General features: G+C 40.4%; 4 protein-coding genes across 4 annotated transcripts in view; 3 read left to right on the top strand and 1 right to left on the bottom strand.

Moving 5' to 3' along the window:
- Nucleotides 1–1,040: 1,040 nt before the first annotated feature.
- Nucleotides 1,041–3,902, bottom strand: LOC118123613 (pentraxin fusion protein). Its single transcript, XM_047343881.1, has 4 exons — nucleotides 3,795–3,902; nucleotides 3,618–3,679; nucleotides 2,852–3,064; nucleotides 1,041–1,494 (listed from the first exon to the last, which is right to left on the bottom strand). The coding sequence occupies exons 2-4, from the start codon at nucleotides 3,667–3,669 to the stop codon at nucleotides 1,172–1,174; spliced, it is 588 nt and encodes a 195-aa protein (XP_047199837.1). The 5' UTR covers nucleotides 3,670–3,679; nucleotides 3,795–3,902; the 3' UTR covers nucleotides 1,041–1,171.
- A 2,989-nt stretch (nucleotides 3,903–6,891) lies between these two features.
- tsen54 (TSEN54 tRNA splicing endonuclease subunit) lies at nucleotides 6,892–15,146 on the top strand. Its single transcript, XM_035181106.2, has 12 exons — nucleotides 6,892–6,999; nucleotides 8,615–8,773; nucleotides 10,027–10,090; nucleotides 10,584–10,667; nucleotides 10,806–10,904; nucleotides 10,985–11,037; nucleotides 11,231–11,344; nucleotides 12,559–13,021; nucleotides 13,112–13,247; nucleotides 13,347–13,407; nucleotides 14,484–14,597; nucleotides 14,927–15,146. Exons 1-12 carry the CDS (start codon nucleotides 6,944–6,946, stop codon nucleotides 15,075–15,077), a joined length of 1,554 nt encoding a protein of 517 aa, XP_035036997.1. The 5' UTR covers nucleotides 6,892–6,943; the 3' UTR covers nucleotides 15,078–15,146.
- A 1,622-nt stretch (nucleotides 15,147–16,768) lies between these two features.
- LOC118123621 (5-hydroxytryptamine receptor 3A) lies at nucleotides 16,769–21,885 on the top strand. The gene is made up of 9 exons (XM_035181112.2): nucleotides 16,769–16,864; nucleotides 16,983–17,152; nucleotides 18,124–18,168; nucleotides 18,307–18,416; nucleotides 18,813–18,985; nucleotides 19,072–19,232; nucleotides 19,328–19,529; nucleotides 19,957–20,118; nucleotides 20,356–21,885. Exons 1-9 carry the CDS (start codon nucleotides 16,825–16,827, stop codon nucleotides 20,625–20,627), a joined length of 1,335 nt encoding a protein of 444 aa, XP_035037003.2. The 5' UTR covers nucleotides 16,769–16,824; the 3' UTR covers nucleotides 20,628–21,885.
- A 208-nt stretch (nucleotides 21,886–22,093) lies between these two features.
- tmem104 (transmembrane protein 104) overlaps nucleotides 22,094–23,018 on the top strand; it is a 52,509-nt gene continuing 51,584 nt past the window's right edge. The window contains exon 1 of the mRNA XM_035180508.2: nucleotides 22,094–22,375. The gene's annotated coding sequence lies outside the window, so the exon portion shown is untranslated. The remainder of the gene's footprint in view (nucleotides 22,376–23,018) is intronic.

The raw sequence follows: 23,018 nt of genomic DNA, 5'->3' as shown, positions 1-23,018 counted from the left end.
GTCTACTTTGTAGAATTGACAGTACCCTGGGAGGATGCTGTTGATGAAGGTATGCAGACATGGCATTTGAGGCAGAGCAACTTGGCAGGAAAGCAATAGTTTGCCCTGTGGAGGTTGGCTGCAGGGGTTTCATTACAACACCCACCATCAGGTTGCTCAAAGATCTGGGGATCCACGGACAAGCCCTGCGCCAGACCGTAAAAGAAACATCTCACACTGCAGAACGCTGCAGCTAATGGCTCTGAACAGGAGGAATGATCCCAACACGGCTCCAAGATGCTAGAGACATGCACCCAGGTCTGATCAACCTGTGGTGGGCCTCCCTTAGAAGAGCTCGTCTTGTGATTAAAAGGCAGAATTATCAGAGGACACTAAGGTACACAACTGAAGAAATGTCCCCAACAGCCGCTGGTGGTCACTAACATCACATAACATCAAGTGGTGGTAGGCATTAGTGTTGTAGAACATACCATAAAATGGGACAGCGTTTAGTTTAAAAAGGCGTAGAGGTAATGATGTGTGATCTACTGAGCGGGTCACATGGTTTTCATAGTGACCCGCATACAAGCCAGTAGCCAGTCAGATTTTCCTTTAGCCTCAGCGTGCCATCAAGTTCAGCCTGTATCATTGACTACAAGGCCAAAACACCTGCATCCTTGAAGGCGCTAAGGTGCACAACACATGCTAACATCCAATAGTTGGTAACTTAATTTGTGCCGAAGAACTTCAAACGGTCAAGGGATATTCACCATCTTGTCCTATTTTCTAAAAATATGTGACTTCCACTAGCCATATTATTTTATTCTTGTACTTTGGTCAACTCTGCTAGTTTTAAATGTACTTTATAAATACACTTGACTTGAAATATAACATTTTGTTATAAATCTGAAAATCAGTACAGTGGGCATATCAATAACTGATCATTAAATTAGAATGAGGTAAAAGGATGTGGTCTGTCGAACATGACTATAACTACTACTACTAACTACTATATGTTCTATTTTGACATTTTCATGTAATTTATTCCAACACAACAGACATTGTCAAAGTGTTTTTATTGGACTGAACAACAATGGCACTGACATTGGTGCACAGACGTACATTTGATCAACAAACCTTCTTCACAAAGGTCATTCAGGTGTAAAGAGGCCGCATAATTCCAGCATTAAATCTACAGCTCTCGAGTTACAACATCTACCTCCCCGTTGATTTTTAGATCTGTGGTTTCCCAGTCGAAAACATTTCCTCTTGCCACTCTCTTCCCTGTATAGATGTCTTGGATTGTGCTGGCTGGCAGGACAGTGTCCCACAAATTAACGTCAGAGATCTCCCCAACGAAACTCTGTTTGGCATCATAATTGCCCATGTAGGCGTCCGGATCTTGTCCGATGATGACCTTCCCCCCGGGGCGGATGGTGTGACCCTTCTTGTAAATCTTGGGCTGAAAGTGTAGGTTTGCAGTATCGTAAGTATTAGCATTAGTGTTTACAGTAGCTGCAGCAATAAGAGTAGAAGTGAAAGTATTGATGTTTTAGTCATTGTTGTGGAAATTTCCAAACTGTCCTCGAGGTTTTATTTCTTGCAAGAAAGTTTCACAACCGTATAGAGTGCTGGGCATTCTCAGAAGCTGGAATATTGAATGCAGATGCAGAGAATACCTATAGAGGGGATCTCCCCCTTTCCTAAATGTGAACAGTTGTCTTATCAGAAATGTACAGACATGCGCGATAGTGTGAACAGACTGTGGTTTTACATTGCATGAGTTATTTAGTACAAGGCACAATAAATGAACAGTACTATATAACAATTTCCCATTACATCATGTTATTAGTCGTATTAATTGTAGCAGTAGTATTACTGGCCTCTCGCTACTTTTAGTAGTAGTGTTATCTGTATAAGTAGAAAATGTAGTACTAGTAGTAGTAGACGTAGCAATAGAAGGAATAGTAATATTGCAAACTCATCTTTTAGAGATGGATGCACTAAATAATTAATGTTATAATATTACCTTGCAATAGTTTATAGAATTAAAAAAATAAAAACACAGTAAATATTCATTTTAAATTATATTTTATAACTGCATTATACCTTTTACTTGTTAACCACATTTTATGTTTTGTTTTATCCAATTTTAAATCAATATTCTTTTTTATCTTTATAGTAGTGGACATTTTATTGCCATTCAATAGCAGCGTATTGTCCATTATAGTACTATATTGCTATATACTGGGCTGGCAGTGGTGGTAGTAATAGGGGTAGAAGTATATATTGTAGCCTTTTGTTCAAAGTTGTGGCAGTACATTGTAGTGTTGTTTGTAGTAGTATTAGTTAAGTATAGAGGTGAGGTACATGGGTGACTGAGATAGTATTATTGCTATTAGTAGCCTATATCTGTAGTAGTAATAGTCATAAGACTAAGAGTTGTAGTAGTAGTGGTGGTGGTGTTTGTAGAGCTATTAGCAATCACATTTGTATTATTATTAGAATTTGTAGTATTAGTGTAGCAGTATCTATTTTGGTAGAGGTAGTAGTATCTATTATTTATTCTAGTATCAATGTTTCTATTTTTATCGTATTGTCAATTGCAGTTGTTAGTTTTTAGTTGTAAGTAGTAGTACAAGTAGTTGCGATTCAATAATGACTCATCTTTCATAAAAGTAGTATTAGTACAAGAAGAAATAGCAGTAATAGCAGTGGTAGAAGCAAAGGTATTGTTAGTTGAAGTAGTATATTTAGCAGTAGTATAGTTTTAAGTGAAGTATTGTTAGTGGATAAAGTACTGTTAGAAGTAACTAACTAGTAATAGACGTGTTGAGAGTGGTAGAGCGGAAGTAGCACCAACAGTCTGTACTGTACCTGCCGTCCAGCTCACGCCACACGTTCAGCTCATCGTAGTCTCTTGTCCGGTACGCGAACAGGATGACCTCTCGCTCACCTTTCAGCTCCGTGGCCACACGCATGCACAGAGTGAAGGCTCTCAGGTTCAGGGGCTTCATAGGAAGCATCTCAACAAAACTGTTACTGCTCTCAGTCTGGAACACCATGGTCTTTATGACGACGCTCCCTGAGAAACCAGAGGTTTGTCGAGGAGTTACGAAAGAGCAGGCAACAAGCAAACATTATCTGGGCCCGAAAAGTTAAAGTCCTACGAATGTCTATAATGATCACCGTTTGTCAAATGTTTTACAACTTGAAAAATACTCTTAGATTTAGGGAAAAGCCTGTCCTTAACAGTGGTCCGGATTATTAAATGACTCAGTTACTGAAAATATTCATTGCCCTGAACACAGAAATTATATAGGTCATATATTCAGAGGGATGTTGTGGTGTTTAAATGCACCTGAAGACAGACTTAGTGGGTTAGTACAATATTATTCATCCTTAAATTAATAACAATTATTGTCTTAATTAATAGTTTTAAAACACTTAAATGATTCATCACTTGAAAAAGAAAAAATGTTGCCGATTTATATTCTGTTCATTAAGTAATTGACTGATAGTTTAGCTCTAGTTAGTTTAATCACTTTCAAATTGGCTGCGTTCACATTAAGAATAAAATGTAATAAATATACTTTTATGCATACACACATATTAAGACACAAAAGGAATACTATTACCAGCCAACACCGCGGAGATGGCGACGAGAAAAGAGACGACTAGAAGTCTCATCTTGTCGGATCTGCCAAAAGAAAGACAATTTACTCATCAACTCATTCAGCTTCTCTTCATGCATCATGTACTGTAGTAAAAACTATATGCAGTGATGGTTAAAATAAATAAAGCTTTACACATACTGTGTTGCTGTGAGGGCCCCGGGAGAAAACTGGAAAAACTAAACAAGCTGTATCATCTGAACAGGGGTTTTTAAGTTACTTGCCTCCCCTGACTGTTTGTCTGGATTATATAATATCAGTGTTCAGAGGCAGCTTTTCTTGTGAAGTGTGGTTCAATCAAGGTGAAAGAACACAAAGTCCAGAGGGGAACAATCGAGGAGAGCTCACTGGACAATATTCAGCCTTTTAGTTCTGACAAGAACCCGGAAAATAAATCATATTTCTCCTGTATTAGCTTCACTAAACCTCCTTAAAGTTAAATTTAGTATAGAAATTAAAATCCTCCTCACCTACAAGGCCCTTAATAATATGGCACCTTCATACCTTAAAGAGCTTATAGTACCTGTGATGGCCGCACCAGCAACCACAACCTGAAACTCAGTAACATGGTGGTAACCTTTCTTTAATTTGCTTAGTTTGTTTCTTTTTGCACACACACCCACATCACAGATAAATAACTGGACACAAATTTTGGTTTCATACAACATACTTCATTCATTTATTTATATCTTTTTTCTGTGATAGTTTTTCCAAGTTTTCTTTGAGTTACCAGTTCCTGGGGGTTGCTGCTGGAGTCGTCTGGCCAGCCATCAATCGGAGGCCCGGCTGCAGCAGACAACCTTAAATGGCTTTAAGCACTAATTGGACTGCACCATGTCTCTCATAATCATGGGGAGGGACATTGTTTCCTTATTTAGATTTTTACTTGTTAATCTTTGAATACTGTTTTTTAGTTTTAAAATTAAGTTTGTTACATTAACATGTTTTAGTCCAGTGGTTCTCAAACTTTTTACACCATGTACCACCTCAGAAAACATTAGGCTCTTCAGTGTTGTGCCACAATGCATTAAACGTGATACCATAAAATGGTGTGCCTTTCGGCATTCAATAAATTTGGTTATCAAAATAAAAATATTAAATATTAATATTTATTATTAATATTAAATAATAACTTGAATTGATTAAAGTTACCTCGGGGCACCACCCTTCAAAGGAAAGATAGCCAAATTTATTGATTAAGTCTCATAAAGGTACTAACTACAAATTTGGAACTCTGATTAACAATTAAATTAATAACTATAACCAAAATTACCATATAGATAGTTAGCTAAGTTGAAGGATATGGAGTTCTTGACAGTGTAGAGGTTGGCAAAATTCACTTATGCAACATTAATGAAAAAACATTTGTGAAAGAAAAACATGTATTATGAATATAATAAAGTATAAAAACACAAATTACTAACGGTGTACTTACTAAACAAAGACAGGTATGTGAGTATGCATGTGTGTGTGTCTGTGTGAGTCAGCGTGCTCTCAAAATGGCGGCTGGCCAATTGAATATAACACCCTCCCCCCTATTGGAATGTTTACGACCTGTAGAGCTAATGAGGTGAAGAGTTATGCGTGTGTCTGTGTGTGTGCCAAATTAGAGAAGGTTGCTAGATGTATGCAAGGAAGGACTGAAGAGCATAACTAGCATTAACTTTCTCAACAACTTGTAACCACAATATCACAACACAAATCAAACTTATAAACATCATACAGAATCGAATAAACAGTCTTGCTTAGCCTAGTATAATTATTAAGCCCAGTTGTGTTACCCGTCCGTGGAAAGGGGAAAAAGGAAGTTGCTGTGCAGTTCGAAGTTTTGTGAAGTCTTCTGGCTGGTTGTGGCTCCCGCCTTAGTGATTCTGTTGAGCTGTGCAGCTCAGTTGCTGGCTGAAGTTTTCAAGCAGGACATTGAGTCGCTGCTTGAAGGGTTGGTAGAGCTTGGAGTGCGAAGAGGTTTCCTTGGTGAGATGAGCTGGAAGCTGCACCTTTGTGCTCCTCTCGAAGAGTTGGATGGGAAGAGAAGATGTGAGCTGGAGAAGAGGCTCGACAGCCTTCCCTCCTGTGGAAGGATCGTAGGAAGAGGCAGAAGAGAGAGAAGAGGGGGAGAACAGGCCTTATATTGGCCCAGTGACCTCACAGGTCATGGGGTCCAGAGTGACCAATGGGAGTTGAAACCTGTGTCCCTGGGGGTCACACCTCTGTGTGAAGTTGATGCCCTCTGGGAGACTGAGTTCCTTGCTCTGGTTTTTGATGGCCCCTGGGAGACTGAGTCCTGGAGGGACATGCTGCTCCAGGCTTTGATGGCACATGTAGGCCGAAGTGTGGTTTCACAAAAAACCATGGCCCAACATCAGGTACCACTGTTAGGAACAAAATGCTCTATTGTTAAGGTTACTGATTGATGAAATGTTGCATTTGGCACACTAACAGAAATCAATCTTCATCAATAAATGCCAATATACATGAGCCATAACAGAACCACTTCCATGTTATTCAGATAAGGTTATGATGTGGGTCAGTTTAATTCACATAAACTAATATGAAAAGAAATACACTCTTATTACACCTGACTATCAGATCCAGCTGCTCACCTACTGCCCACTCACGTATGTGGCTCATTCAGTAATCCTTGTTGGAGTGTCCTTGGGCAAGATGAAGAACAATATTGTGTTGTAATCATAGTCCACAATCTACCACCCTCAGGATCCATCACCACTGTCCATGATCCGATGCCACCAGGATCACGATCCACCACCACGATCCATGATTAAGATCCACCATCACAATCAACAATGCACCATCACAATCTACCACCATCAGGATCCATCACCACTATCCATGATCCGGATCCATCATCGCGATCCACAATCCACCTTCACGATCCATCACCACGATCACAATCCATCACCACTATCCATGATCAGGATCCACCTTCAGGATCAACCACCATGATCCATGATGAGTGTCCACCATCACGATCCACAATCCACCATCACGATCCATCACCACTATCCATGATCCGGATCCACCATCAGGATCCAACACCACCCTCCATGATCAGGATCCACCATCAGGATCCAACACCACCCTCCATGATCAGGATCCACCACCACGATCACGATCCATCACCACTATCCAAAATCCGAATCCGAATCCGAATCACGATCCACAATCCACCCTCTGCGCGTTGGCTCCCCCTGCTGGCCATGAGTGTAACCACTTAGATCTAGAGAACAGGAGGGGCGCCAGGACCCAGAGGAGACAGCCTGTCAGCCAACATGGCGGACCACAACAAGCCCCACGCTGAGCAGAGTCTCTACAGTGAGATGTTAAGGTTCGTTGTCGCTTCAGTTGGTCTTAACTGTTCCTTCAGGGACGAGCAGCAGCTCAGCTTCCATCACTGTCGCTCGGTGGTTCTCTTTCACGTCTCTCTCTGTCGCCGGAGCGGTTGCAGTGAACACATGGTGGAACAGGAGTGACGGAGAAGCAAAACGTAGAAATTAGTTGTGTTGTTTGAAAACAGCAGAAATTATGAAAGACTTTGAGTAAATCTGCCTTTTTCGTCAGACTATGGTGAAGTTAGTTTGAGGTTGGGTATTCACAGGGCTTTGAATTAGGGACCATCAATAAATTCATCTTTGAACAGGGAAGAACAACTTTTATTTCCTGTGACCCACTGACTCCAAATCACACCAGATATTGTTGCTACCATAGACAAACATCTATTTTGAATGGATTTGAATGTTTCCTCTATTTAATACATACATATTAATATTTAAAAAAATCTGTCATGTTGATCTTGCAGTGGTGGCGCAACAGAAGTCATTAGGACATGTGCAGTACCTGTAGTTAACTTTGGGTTTGTTTGATTCGGTCACGTGGCATGCATAAACATATTGAGTACAACATTTTGTTCAAACTCAGTTCACCTGCCACACACAACAAGGGACGTACACAACCAGGACATCAGGCGTAAAGTGACATGAATGATGTGGATTTATGATGTGAACCCATTGAATAATAAGCAGACGACACACACAGGCTGCAGACAGGAGATACTTCTCCCTCTGATTATCACACCACGCAGTGTTATTTTTAACCTAAAGGTTCAGTGTGTAAGATGTAGGTTAAAGGGATCTATTTGCAGAAATTGAAATTGAAATAATCCTAGTGATGATTTCACTAGTGTGTGATCATCTAAATTGTACTAATTGTTGTTTTCTTTACCCTAGAATGAGCCCTATTGAAATACACCGGGAGTGGGTCCTCTCTACGGAGGCCACCATGTTTTTTACAGTAGCCCAAACTGGACAAACTAAACACCGTTTGAGTTTTTATGACAACTGAAGGCTTCAACGGGTTCTCTCCCATGTTTAGAAGGGGAGGGTGAGGTTAGGGGCATTTAGCTGCAACATGCAACTTCACCACTAGATGTCACTAAATCCTACACAATGAACCTTTAATTGTTGCAGTAGAAGCGACACCCCGCTTATCCAGGTATATACATTTTCATTCATGAGGTTATTGTAAAGATCAGCTCTACATGTGAGTGTTAAGAAAAGATCAGGAGAGCAGAATTGCTTGTCGACTGGTGCAGAGTAATGCACCTCAATGCAGTGGCGCTACCAAGAGGGGGCCAAGTGTGGCCACCCTGATCGAATAGACTATTTTAAGAGCTTTTCCTACTACTTTAATGCTTATGTGCAGCACACAATTCTAAACTGACATGACATGGAAGCCTAAATAGAATGCAGTTATATCCAAATCAAAGGGGAATTTATTGATGGTCCCTAAGTGAAATCCCTGTGATCCAGAGTGGATGTCTGTCCAATATCCAACCTAAAATTAACTTCACCGCCTTGTTGACAGTGAGTCATGATATTATGACTCTATTCACTATGTTTTATTGTCACACCAGTTATATAAGATTTATTGTTTGTAACTTCCAGTCCGTCTGAGCTGTTTGCAGCTCGGTCCAGGAGTCACAAGATCCCAGTGAGAGGACCGAAGGACTTCTTCCCTGACGGCTCAGACGAGCAGAGACAGCGGCTTGACCAGAGTCTGACCGAGCACTGGAGCCTCCTATCAGAGGAGAGAGTGGAGAGGCTGTGAGTAGGCATCTGTCCATCATCTGATTTCACCTTTTTGAAGCCTTTATTGTTGTCCTGCATTTTATGACAGTATCCTACTTGAGCTCTGTTGTCAACTGTGCAAAACAAGCAGGAACAGTTACTGAGGTTGCCAAAAAAAAGTTTGTAGACAGGTACTGAACTCCTGGATATTTTCCTGAGGGATTGTATGTGAGAACACAAAAGTCTGAGTCAGTTGCTCTGGACATTTCCCTGAACTTTTGCTGCCACCTTGAGTAAAATGTCCAAATGAGACCATGTCAGTATACGGTAGGATGTCCGGATAATCCACATTTCTAACATATGATACCAAACGGAAAACTGGAGGTGCCATAAATGTGGAAAATGCAGACGGAAATGTCAAATTGGAAAGACGATGAGATTAGAGAGCTTTCGGGGATAAAATCAAACGCCAGTGTCGATGTGCTGTAAAGAAAAACGTGAGTTCCGCAACAGAATTCATACATCATGTCCTGAATCCTGCTCTACCCCTCATCTGAATATGAAGTGACATTTTCCTGTTGTTGTAAACATGTCTGACCAGGACATTCTCTTCCTTAGTTCTTCATATCTGAAAGACAAACACCAGAAACAGTCCAGACTAAATTTTCACTTCAAAGTTCATGTGTGAAAACAACACAAACTGTGATGGAAATTCATCTTGAGATGTGGAAAAATGAGATTCCCAGTTGCCTTTGAGTTTTTAATAGTAAGCTCTGCAGAGGTTACACAACAAGCAAGTGCTCAAATGGAACTTCTTGCAAGTTCACAAAAATGAACTTATACAAAAGAGGCGTTTCATAAAACATAATATGAAAAAGACATGAAAGACATGAGATCATCTGTCTGTCCGTCCGCTGTAGCAGTTGGAAGAAAAACATCACCAAAATAAGGGCATGCACCCTGTTGATCAAGGTCATAACTTGATGAGACACCACCAAGTAAGAGGTTCCATCCTCATCAGGTAGACAGTATCACAGCAGTTAGACACCTGGTCAGAGTTTCCAATACCTTAGACACTGTTGAATATTTTCAAACGTAAAAAAACATAAAATTCCTCCATACTGCTCTTGTGGTGTCATCCAAGTGTCCGCAAACCCTATATCAGACAACCAGATGCATCATGTTGATATTCCACTTTGTCATTAATGTAAGAGGATGCACAAACAGCAGGAGTCCGGTTGTGCTGCCCTGACATGTAATACATGTTTTCTGTTTTTATTTTGCTGCAGAGGAAACTTAGTGAAGGCCACATGGATTCCAGACGACCGGATTGTGGAGCTTCAGTCTCCAGCTGTGAGTATGAGGCTGTGTCCACACTGACACGTCTTAGATTCAAAACTTAATCAATCTGCTTCCAGATGAGCGTTTTAGCTCCACATCAGAAATAATCTCCATCTGTTAACGCACGATAGAACACATGACATGACCATTCACATACACATAGTCATGTGTTCACCACTGGAAGTCGAGTCATGACTGATAAGATCCAATCAGGAAGAGAACGTGGACATCTGTGTCATCGTTTACTAACAACTTCCTGTTTGTCCATTCAGATGAAAACACAACCACAGGTTTTGTTTTTTCGTATAAGAACTAATACATACTAATGTGGATGTTGCCTGCATCACAGCAAGTGTGACCAACTATAAACACACACTCCGAACCCTCTGACATCTTCTGCACTTTGTCTCCTGTCTGTTTGGTTTCAAGATTTTGTCAAACTATTATCATGTGAATTGGATTTTTTGAAAATGTTTTGAATGATATATACACTTTTTGTACACAGGGAAAGTTCTGGCATACGATGGGATTTTCTGCCAATGGCAAACAGTGTCTCCTCCCTGAAGAGGCGCTCTACCTGATGGAGTGTGTGAGTGGCAGATAAAACCTGGTGTGGTAAAGTCACCTGGAGCACAAAAATTCATAATTTTTCATCAGCATTATTGTAATAAGAGTCAAGAAATACGTTTGACCTATAAACTGTGGTCTACAAACTTTGTGTGAACAGGGAAACCTGCAGGTGTTTTATCAGGATTTGCCGCTGTCCATTCAGGACGGTTATGAGAGATTTCTGTCCTCAGCCACAGTGAGCCTCCGACAGTATCAGGTAAAGCTTTCAGTCCGACTCAAGTTCTGGAAGCGGAGCACGATGCTGAATCGGTCTAATAAATCTTTCTCCTCACAAAGGTGTTTGGGCATCTGAAGAGGCTTGGCTATGTGGTACACAGGTTTGATCCCAGGTAACAAAAACCTAATGTCCAGTGTCCAGTCCAGTAAGACAGCACATCCATATAAACCCACTTCGTCACGCCGTTTGTTGAACCTGATTTTGTCCAAATGGATGGTTTAAAGACTCGGTTATAAGTGGATAAATAACGGAGGTCAAGGTTTCAAAAATGAGCTAAATCTTTTATTATTTGTGGTTTGTTCCAGTTCGGAGCCATCGTCGTACGCAAGGCAGCTGAACCTGCCTCAGTCCCATGATAGAGCGGGAAGACTACTGAAGAGGAAACGTAGCTTCAGCCCCTCCTCCACCCCAACATCCAGGTAAACTGGCCCAGTTCATCATACAGAAATGATATTAATTATGAGCTTAATATGCAAAGCACCTTTTCAAAGCCAAAAGGATAAAACAACAATAAAATAAGATGATAGGAATTTAAATTTCACACAGATGAAAGATTTTCCAGAAAGAACATTTAAAGATACATGTAAAGATTTAAAACCAGTTATAGATTTAGAAATCTATGGTTAAGTCATTTGGGGGCTCATACTGCAAAATGTCAGACAGCCTTTATGCATCATCCACACTATTGTGTTTTAGTTTTAAAATGCGCTGTTCCTATGGTTACGCCTGACGTCCACACTACTGGTTTTGAATGCCTTAAAGAGAGACTTTTGGAAACGCTGCTGGTTTCGTTTTTAGTTAGAAAACTCAGGAGTGCCAAACAAAAACAGAGACTTTTTTTAAACGATGATGCAGACGGCGACTTTCTCTTCCTGATTGGTTCCGTCACGACTCGACTACCAACTGTGAATGTAAAGTGTTGCTAAAACGTACCGTCACTAACAGTTCCACCTTGTGTTCCCCCCCAAAAAAGGAAATCCCTGCTCTTACTTTTCACCATTGCTGTTCCTCTTTTGTAGTATTTTCTGTTACTAAGCATCCAACAGCAGAATAGACAATCTGCTTCCTGTTTAAAACGGCACGTGGTGACCACATGAATGGTCCCGTGATATGTGTTTCAGGTGTGTTAGTATTGAAAAGTAGTATAGCAGTATGGACTTGATTCAATATGGAGCTAAAGTGCTCATGTGGATGGATGTTGATTTTATAATAAAAAAAAAAATCATCAGTATGGATTTCACCTTAATCAACAATCCGGCTCTGGGAACAATCAGGTTGTTATCAGCTGATTCAAGATGGCGACCAGGCTCAGCACAGACGACCTATGCTCGTAAAGACGCTTAATGCTTCTTCACCTTCTTCTCCGTGTTGTGGTTTGATTTTAGCATTGGCACAGATCATTTTGGACAAAAAGCAAATGTTCACGACACAGTAAATGGAGACTAAATTCTCTGATCAACTTATCAGCTAATTGAGGGAACTGGAGATTTAAAAAAAAAAAGTACAAATCTAAAACTGCACAGAGTAAATTCCATCAACCTCGTCTGACTGTTAAAATGTTACTGCCGCTCCAGTGCAGTGGTGAGAGTGTGAAGATCTTCTCCTAAAGGGCCACACTCTGTTTTTGCTGCAGTTGTACTGACGCTCAAGAAAATTCCACTGATAGAACTGAGAGGATGATGGAGGATAAAGGCGAGGAGGACACAAAGCTTCCCGAGTCAACCTCTCAAGAGGATATGGAGGTCCAGATCTCCACCGCGACTACCACTAATCCAGCAGACGAAGGTGGGGGCAGGAGCTGGTGGGCAGCAGATGGTCTCAGGGACTCGGCCAGAGGATCAAATCACAGCGCCACCTCTGTTCCCTCCCGCTGGGACTTCAGCTCCATCCCGTTCCCTGACCTTGGCTCCAGTGAACATCTGTCCAGCTGTCTGGCATCTCCAGACCCCTCTCTGCTGCCTGGGGCTTTGGCTGTGGGAGTCTGTGACGTTGCCCCCTGGAAGCAGAGGATAAACTTGCGGAAGGTGGCGATGTCCTCAAATGAGCAGAGGAGGGAAGAAGACGGGCGGCGGCGGGATGTCAACAAAGACAAAGACGTTTGTGACAACAACAATTTATATCAAACATGACATTAGGACGTACCTGAAATTTTTTATCAGGGAAATGATTTTGTTGATTTTCTTCAGGTCCGGCAATGCAGAAACTGGGCCGAGTATCAGGAGCTCCTGAAGAGGCGACATGAGAGAGGGGACGGTCGACCAGCTCACCTGTGGAACAGAGAAGTCACTCCCTTGCATGACCCAAGACAACCCATCCCCACCAGTGAGACTACAAGACCCGAGTTTTACTTCAACGTTCAGTCAAAGTTATTTCAGTCTAACCTGAAAACCACGTCACTGATATTCTTTTCTTTTATTCCAGAGGAGCTGTTGGATAAAATCAGCGTGATCGAGTCTACAGATTTACTCGAGGGGGCGTCCAGGTATTACTTGTTCTGCTTCCTCTTTTTACACTGAAAACGGATAAATAAATGAATGAATAAATAGGTAACCTGAGATCAGTTCAAGCCGTTTTCACACCTGAAAGTCTGAACCAAGCTTAATGTCTTTGTTGCATTGTTTACATTTGCTATTGTTAGTTTTGCTTTCCCATTGTAATTTAGGGAAAACACTTAAGAATTATGACATTCGTACGTCCTGTTGTCATCACCACTTCTTGGGCTGCATCTACCTATAATTGACATTGATTGGTTTGAAGGCGGGTGTTACTCTGATGTTGGCTTGTTGTCAGTTGGGCAGTTAGTAGTCCTCCTGTTTGAATGGAAAAATGTGATGAATCGGTTAATTTGGTTGCCACTGTAATATAATCATGGTTTTACTACCAGCATCATGGAACTTCAGGTGCAGTACTCCATACGTGTTCAAATTGATGTCCTCATCGTTCAAACAATATATCGCCGAGGTGTAGACGACAAGCAATCCTGTGAGCCTCTTCCTCTTCTTTTTCTTCATCTATTATTAAATGCTGTCTCAACTTCCTGCAGTCATTCCAAAAGTCCAAACTATGCAAAAAGTGTGTTTTCACACGGCAAACAAACCAAATCATGTTTCAGTTTGACCCTGATGCAGACCACCTCATTTGTTCGGACTAAATTTTGGTCTGTTGGTCCGAGGCACCTTTCACACCTTTTGTGTCTGAAGGTTCAGACCAAAGACGGCAGGTGTGAAACACCCTATATTAAAAATGGATGAATGAATAAATATTGCAAATATGACCCTGGTGCCCTTTTCACAGATTTGGATCACAGGATTCGCTGCTGGGCTCTGACTAAATCACAAATGATTTCAGATATTTGATTTTCTTTAAGCCGTTAGTTATTTCCCACGGAAGCAGCGGGAAATTTCATTTTGAGACTTGAAATGTATAAATTAAGTTTGCTAGCAAATAACCAATTAATCCATATCTGTTAGACAAACGCCAGAGCCACTTCCCGCCCTGTCGTGTTCTCATTCACCGAGTGTGATGCAGTGTGACAACATTGTGCTTTTGTGTGCTCAGGTTAAAAGGCTCAGAGGACTGGAGGATTTGTTTCGGTGTTTACCAACCTGATTCGGTGGCTGAGTTCAAGAAGAACAGCCCGGGGAAACCTTACTCCCGCATGTGTGTGTGCAGGTACGGCCATGTTTACTCAGGATTGGTTTACAGGAAACGACAGGTACCTGACCCGAGTTACAGTGATTGGAGATGAATGGCTCTTTTGTATCTCTGTCTTGTCTTGTTATGATTCTGGTAACATTGCTGTTTGATCAGTCATTTAGTTAAAAAGGCCAGAAAACAAACATAATTTCCCGAGAACACTTGTCTCTCTTACTTGATAAACGACCAGAAATAACCAGAATCGCTGTCGATTTTCTCTTGATCGACTAACTGATGTCAGGCTTGTGTCTTCCTCCGATACTGACCACTCTCCATAATGTGATTCCATCCCTGCCGCGTTTCAGTTTCGACGGCCCTGTGCCCGACCTGCGAGCTATCAAGCTGCTGGCCTCCCAGAGCGGAGACGTCCCAGTGGTCTTTGCTGTGGTGGACTACGGAGACATCTCCTTCTACACCTTCAAAGACTTCCAGCTGCCAACCGATGTGTACCCCTGAGACGTCGCTGCAAAACATTCACACACACATTTTCGGGACTTTTAAATAAATCTGCAAATGTCGGACTGATATGTTTGATATACGTATTTTGTGTGTCTGATTTACTACGAGTGGATATTTGGTTGGCTCCAAATAAGGTCATAAACCCCGCCTCCTCCACGTGAACAGATGGGACATTGGACCAGATTCAAAATTCAAAGTAGCCTAGAATCCAAGGTATTTTGGCTCCATTTTTGTACAGTGGGAGAAAATGGAGACGCTTTGTCTATCTGGTGTTAATTATGAATCTCACAAGACTCAATATTAGTTTATTTTCAGGTGAAAAATGATTTAATTGTACAGCAGGTGCAGTTTACAACAAAACTACGTTATTAATCAAGTCAGATTTATTCATAAAGTTCATCAAAATAACAACAGAAGTTGAGCCAACGTTCTTTACAAAGCATGACAAAGAAAAAAACGTGTAAATAAATTAATTTAATGTTAGAATTGAAAAAGGTTCAAGAGGAAAATGCAATAAAAGACTCAGAAGAAAAGATTATGGCGGACGTGGAACAGAATAATAACACAGAATAGGGCTGAAGATGAACTGTATGAATAATATTACAAATTAGGAATTTAAATGTGCGTGGGGGGAGAATCAGGGTGAAGCCCATAATAAAAAGGATAATTAAAATGAAAGATCCTCCTGCAATAAATGTCTATGTTTTTTCAAATCCACAACAAGTAAAGTGGTTGTCTGCTTTTTTTAAATACTGAAAACTAGCTGTTCACGTATTTTATTTACATTTTAAGATATTTAAACTAAAAACCTGGAATCATCTCTGGTCACATATCTGTTTTTTTTTAATATATATATATATATGCAACCGCCTCACCAACAGCCAGTGGCCAGAGACACTGTTTTTGGTCAGTTACTTCAGTCAACACGATATCTCAAGAACGTCTTGAGGGAATTTTCTAAAATGTGTTTCAAACATTCACAATTGATTGGATTTTGGTGGTTAAAGGTCGATGTGTCGTTCTTGTGAATGTGATATATCAGGAACACCCATTTGGTATTTATAACATCTGGTGCAAACATCCACTTGGACTCGAGGATTTAGAGTTCAAAGGTCAAGGCTACTGTGACCTCACAAACCCTTTTTTGTCTGTGAATGCTTGATGTAAGAACGCCTCTCGAGAATCTGTTCACATTTTCCATTAACATTCTCTTGGACTCACTGAGGAACTCTATTGATTTTGATGGTCGAAGGTTGAGCTCAGGGTGGCCTCATAAACAGTCTTTGGCCTCTTGGACATGATATTTAAAGTCTGACTCTTTGAATTTTGATCAGTTGCCACTTGGACTCACAGATTAACTGTAAGGATTTTCGTGATCAAAGATCAAGGTGACCTCATGAGTCTGGAAACAATGTGTGGAAACTGAAACTGCACTGGCTGGTGGGGACATACAACAAAAACCTGAAATCATTTCAGTTTTTTTATTTCTAGTCTACATTTCTGAAAAAATCTCTCCCCTCCCTCTGGACGTTTCGCTGAGATGCACCTCATGTTGACTTTTTGCTTCAGCTGCAGGTCGACAATAGACTGTTCTGTTAAGGAACAAAGAGAAGTTGACAATGAGGTTAATAACTCCTATTGACGTTGCATCCACACGTACATCTTCTATTGTTCCACTGTTTGTGTGAGTGTGTTTTTCGCAGTTAAAAAGCGTTGGCTCACGTCGAGCTGAGGGCAAACAGTCATGTCAGGGCTGACGATTCTCGCTTTTCTTGCAGTCACTGGTGAGTTACAAAATGTTTTTTTTTTTGATAATAACAGATCTTGCTGCAGCTGAGATTTCTTTTTGCTGTTTGACTTTGTGAGGGTTCAGATTCTGTGTTTTCCTCGTTGCCTCCTCAGCTGCAGGTGTCTCCAGCAGTGAGACGTCAGACTGCTCGTACTTGAGCCTCCTGACTCACTTGAACCTGATTCAAACAAACTCCTCTATGTCAATAATGAGACCCGTGAAAAACTGGACTACAACAACCCTTGTTTACCTGGACATGGTGCTGTATGGTATTCTAGAAGTGGTGAGCGTCTTCTGCCAAACTGACTTTATAACTACATGTATTTATACTGCTCCTAAGGCACTTAAATACTTCGATTTATTTCTACTTTACAATTCACATTTCAGAAAGAAAAGATAATACCTTTTGCTGCTCTACATTTATTTACCAGCTTTATTCACCATAGTGAACAAGTATGATTAGTAACAAAGAAAGTATAGTTACTTTAAGGTTTATATTTTACATTGAAAACAATTGTGTGAGTTGATATACAACAAAACTTTAATCAGTCAGACTTTATTTGCACAGCATTTTTCATACAAACAATGTAATGCAATGGATAAAAGAAATTAAAAAATACTCTTCCCTCCACTCACATGCATCCATCACAGAGCCAGACAATATTAACAGGAAGTGAAGAAACACAAGTGTTTACATTTCAAGAGATGTTTCCCTCTTTAAACTTCTAAGATCACATCATTTAAACAACATTTGTGAAGATGTTAAACTCTTATATTTCAAAGTATTGTACAAATGTTCTTTTGAAATCCTCTTAGCATCCTTATAGCATTGAATAAAGTAAAAGCTCTAGCAACAAATAGAACTAGAATGACACTCACAGAGTGACAGTCCCTGAATTAAACCATGTTTAAATTCACTATAGATCTGGATTTTTGCACCACATTTCCCCAAATCATTAATATCATTCCCTTAAATATGTCTGGTTTTTCAACAAGATCCATTAATTATTCTCTGGGAAAATTGTGAAAATGTTGAAAAACAATGTCAAAGTAATACAAAATTCCTGGATTTGCCCCCTGATCCAGTTCAGCAGAAAAACACAAGTTGCTTGGCAAGTTACGAAAACATGCTGTAACTCATCCAGTCGTTTTATTCATCCCAGATGATTGACATGTTGGTGTGTTTTGGAGACGTGGCTGTTTTTGTTGTTAATACTCATGAGTGCTCACCATGGTGCTGCTGATTGTCTGCAGGATGAGATGTCTCAAACTGTCACCACTCACATCCAGACACAAATGGTAAGAATCTGCACATTCACATGAAACGTGGAAACTTTTAATGTCACTAGATACATTAACTTCAGGAGCATGGTCCACTGTCATAGCTCTTTGAGTCTCATCACTCTCCAACCTGAGCCTTTTCTTGTCTCCTCTCAGAAGTGGAGAAATGAATTCCTGAGGTGGAATTCTTCAAACTTCTGTGAAATTAAAACGTTGACGGTTCCTAGGAAAATGCTCTGGGTCCCAGATGTAGCCATTCAAGAGGAGTAACTATCAATCTAATCAATCAATCAATCAATCAATCTATCTATCTATCTATCTATCTATCTATCTATCTATCTATCTATCTATCTATCTATCTATCTATCTATCTATCTCTCTTCTCTCTCTCTCTCTCTCTCTCTCTCTCTCTCTCTCTCTCTCTCTCTTTCTTTCTTTCTTTCTTCCCTTCCCTTTCCTTCCTCCCTTCCTTCCTTCCTTCCAAAAATTGTAGACACAATTATCACAAATTGAAAAAACCAAGCGCACCTTTTTGTATTTAATATCCTGGGTTATTTTTATAGTCGTCTAAATGGTCAAGAGAGAAAACACACCAACACTGATTTGGGATTGTAATCCTGGTGAGAGATTGAAAAGATTCCATTTCCTGTTCCTCTGTTCAGCACTTCTGACACTGGGAGCATTCAGAACAGTCCTCTGCTCACTCTGACAAATGATGGCTTGGTGATCGCAAACGGACGCCAGCGGCTGACGACCACCTGTCAGTTCAACCTTTACCTCTTCCCATTTGACACGCAGCGTTGTCGCATCACATTTTCATCCATGAACTACGACGGTAAATTAAAACCACATCAGCTGTCTGTTTTTTTCTTTCTGCTACGAGAACATATTTAATGTAATTATTTTGTTTTTTTTACACAGCGGAATCTATGAAACTGAGCACATTCAACAGTGAAGCAACTCTTTCTTTAGTCTCTGAGCAGATAATGATCACACAGGGAGAATGGCAACTTTTAAACATGACAATTATTTATTTTTCTTTCGATATACAAAATGTATCTCAGAGCAGGCTCATATACACGGTAAGAATATTTCATAACATAGTTATTTCCACATCGTCCAACTAGGTTTATTTCTAGCCTAATTAATTTAACGTTTTTTTTATTTTTTATTTCAGGTCTTCATCATGAGGAAGCCAATGCTTTATGTGATAAATTTAATCGTGCCTCTGCTTTACTTCCTGATCCTGGATCTGGCGTCTTTTTTCATCAGGGGTGAAAAACTGAGCTTCAAAGTAACTGTGCTCCTGTCAATCTCCGTCCTCCTGCTCATTCTTCAGGATATGCTGCCGTCCACAGAAGACAAGCTGCCGTTGATGGGTCAGTTGTCACACACACACACACACACACACACACACACACACACACACACACACACACACACACACACACACACACACACACACACACACACACACACACACACACACACACACACACACACACACACACACACACACACACACACACACACACCAGCGATCCATCCATCTGCAGGGTGAATTCTGGTAATCTGGGATATTAGAGAATGTGGGACACCTACATTTCTGTCTGTTTATTTCCTGTTCAAACAAAATCAAGTCAACAAGACTTTTACTATAAATTAGCATAAATACAATGTGACTCAAATCCCATGACTTCATGGAGTTGATGTCACTGAAATCGGAATAAGTCACAGAAATCAAAACTGCAAAAACATTAACCAAATTCACCCTCTACACACTGACCATGTGCATGTTTGTTCCAGCCAGCTTCTGTGTGTCGGTTTTCACACTGGTGGGGCTGAGCATCCTGGAAACCATGCTGATGGACTTTCTGTTGGGGCTCGATGATTACTGTGGAAACAAGGCTCAAAACGCGGTTAATAGCCAGGAAGTGGAAATTCAGCTGGAAGGCAACTCTCACAAAGGTACGTTTTGTGTTTTATGTGCTATTATTATACTATTTGTATACTACTTTTATTATAAATTGAATTTTATTTATTTTTTTATACATTTTATACTGTATAGAATTTTATAATTTTTAAAATTTGCTTACTTATTTACTTTCTCTGAATTGTTTTCCTTTAATATCCTAGTTTTTGATTTAAACTGTGGTCTTACTTACTCCACTTGTACCATTCTTTTGAATCATGTTTGCCACTCAGACCCCTCTGCAGCTGAAGAGCGAGGTCAGGTGAGTCCAGTGATGAAGCCCAGTGAGGGTGAGCTGCTGATGCTCATCCTGGAGGAAGTGAAGGTGGCTCGACAGGAAACCGGACGACAGGTCAAAGACGACAGGAAGCCGGGACGCTACGCAAGACTGGCTCAAATCATAGACTCTGTGTACTTTTTCCTCTATTTTCTCACTATTGCAACATATTTGATGTACATGAATGTGGAGTGGCTTGGAAGCTATTTATCAAATAATAAAGAGTAGCTCACTATAATCGGCCTCCATATAAGGCAAAATATGTTTTTGGGCCCCTGTTGACTTCAAATGTATAAATGATCAAATTATCATTATTTCTCGTCCAGAAACTAGAAGTTGAGAGATGCAATGATTAGTTGATTAAATGACGTAAAATCATGGATGGATTCAAACTTCCTCAAATTAAACAACAATAAGACTGAGGTTATCATACTTGGACAATTGGAACTGCAAGATATGGACAATCTTGGGCCTTTGGCTTCTTATACTCACTCCACTGTAAAGAGTCTTGGTGTTCTTTTTGACAAGGCTTTTAATTTTGAAAAGCAAATTTCCTCAGTAGTCAGAGGTAGCTTTTTTCAACTGCGACAAATAGCCAAGGTAAAGGCCTACCTCCCACAAAAAGACCTAGAGAGAATTATCCATGCATTCATAACCTCCCGTCTGGATTATTGTAATTCCCTGTATGTAGGCTTAGACAAATCATCCATTAAACGCCTGCAGCTAGTCCAAAATGCTGCTGCTCGCCTGCTGACTAGGACAACAAAGAGGGACCATATCACACCCATGTTGCGCCTCCTACACTGGCTTCCTGTTTGTCACAGGATCGTTTTTTAAAATCTTGCTTTTAACTTTTAAATCTCTTCACGGACTGGCACCGTCTTACTGATCCGAACTTCTCTTTATGCACACTCCAGTTAGGGAGCTGAGATCAGCCACTCAACTGCTCCTTGACAAACCTCAGACAAGGCTCGTAACCAGAGGTGATCGCGCCTTCGCAGTAGCCGCCCCAAACCTGTGGAACAACCTACCACTTCACATTAGATCTGCCCCGTCTTTAACACACTTTAAATCGCTACTAAAAACACACCTGTTCTCCCAGGCTTTCTGCTCGAGTTGAGTACGTTTCATCGCAGCTGATTTTATTTATCTTATCATATATCTTTTATTTTATTTTATTCATTTATTTTATTTTACATTAATAATTGTATTTTATTTGTATTACTTGCACTATAATGTATTACCTTTTTACTGTCCTTTTGTTGTACCATTACTCCTGCAAAGCACTTTGGTCAACCGAGTTGTTTTTAAATGTGCTATATAAATAAAATTGACATTGACATTGACATTAACAATTGAATCATCGGCAGACATGGAAACAGAAGAATAGGTGATACTGCTGCAAACAGATGTGCGCCTGTCATATGCTGTGGTCATGTGACAGGACGTACTGGTTTCCGCAGCAGCACCGATGGGCGGGTTGAAACTAATCCGGAATTCAAAATAAAAGTGTTATAATGGAAATCATGTGGTAGGCACGTTATTGTTATTGTTGTGCTAACTGTATAATGACAATGATGATAAAGAAAAAAACATGAATCAATTACGTCATTGGGAAAAAAACATCTTTTGGTGATTTAAGAATAAAAGCTTTCGATTGACAGCAAGAGAAAGGCTTTTACTTTGAAAGCAAGTCTCGGAAGTGAAAGTGTGTGTTAGCAGGAAGGGTCAGCCTGTTGATGCAGGTCAACTGACCTGGTGAGCTCACTGTCTGTTAGCCCAATGTCGGAGCCTTGTTAGCCCACAGACACTGTCTACCTCCGGCTGTCTCACTCCGGAGCGGCCCACGTTAGCTCCGAGACTCTGCGGTTATCTACCCGGCGAGTGAGGAGCTGATCCCCGGCTGACAGCATTGGAGCAACCCGGCTAGATTAGCAGCTAAACTAGCAAAACACAGTGGACCTGGGAGCAGTGAGGTAAAGCAGTCTCAGTATCTGTCTTCAGTGAACGACCATGTGTGGCTAGCCTCCACAAGATTCACACATTTCTTTGTGTTGATTATGAAATCACAATAACCCGTTAACAGTGTGTGACACAGCTTCACCAAACCTGCGCGTTAGCGAACAGATTCCAGATCAGTAGTCACACAACTTTGTACAAGTAAACACAAGTTTACACTAGTTAGTAACACTAAAATACTGTTTATGATTAAAGAAAATAAGCATTTCTTCCTCACGCTGTCCCTGTCACACGACTCGTGTGTAGATATTTGTAAAACAAGCAAAAAAACAACGCGTATTTTATTGAAATATGCGCCACATGGTGGATTATTAGCGAAGCATATTGATGCCGAATTGAAAAATGGGTCTTAAAATGTAAGAAAAGTCTTGAATCAAATGTTTATCTCGTGTGTCTTTGAGTCAACGTTAACATAATCATTAAATGTAAAGACGTGTGATCGGAGTTCTTTCTCCATTTCTTTTTTGTGCGTCTTATTTTTCCATCATGGGTCCTGTACACGCAGTTTGTACATTACTGAACTAAATATGTCACTCAGACTTGAAACGTTGTGATGTTATATCATTGTTATCAATGTTCAAATGTGCAGAAATGTTTAAA

Source organism: Hippoglossus stenolepis, chromosome 16, assembly GCF_022539355.2.
Source record: "Hippoglossus stenolepis isolate QCI-W04-F060 chromosome 16, HSTE1.2, whole genome shotgun sequence".
Classification (NCBI taxonomy): domain Eukaryota; kingdom Metazoa; phylum Chordata; class Actinopteri; order Pleuronectiformes; family Pleuronectidae; genus Hippoglossus; species Hippoglossus stenolepis.
Note: the sequence above shows the minus strand (reverse complement) of the source record. Positions and strands in the feature narration are given on the sequence as shown.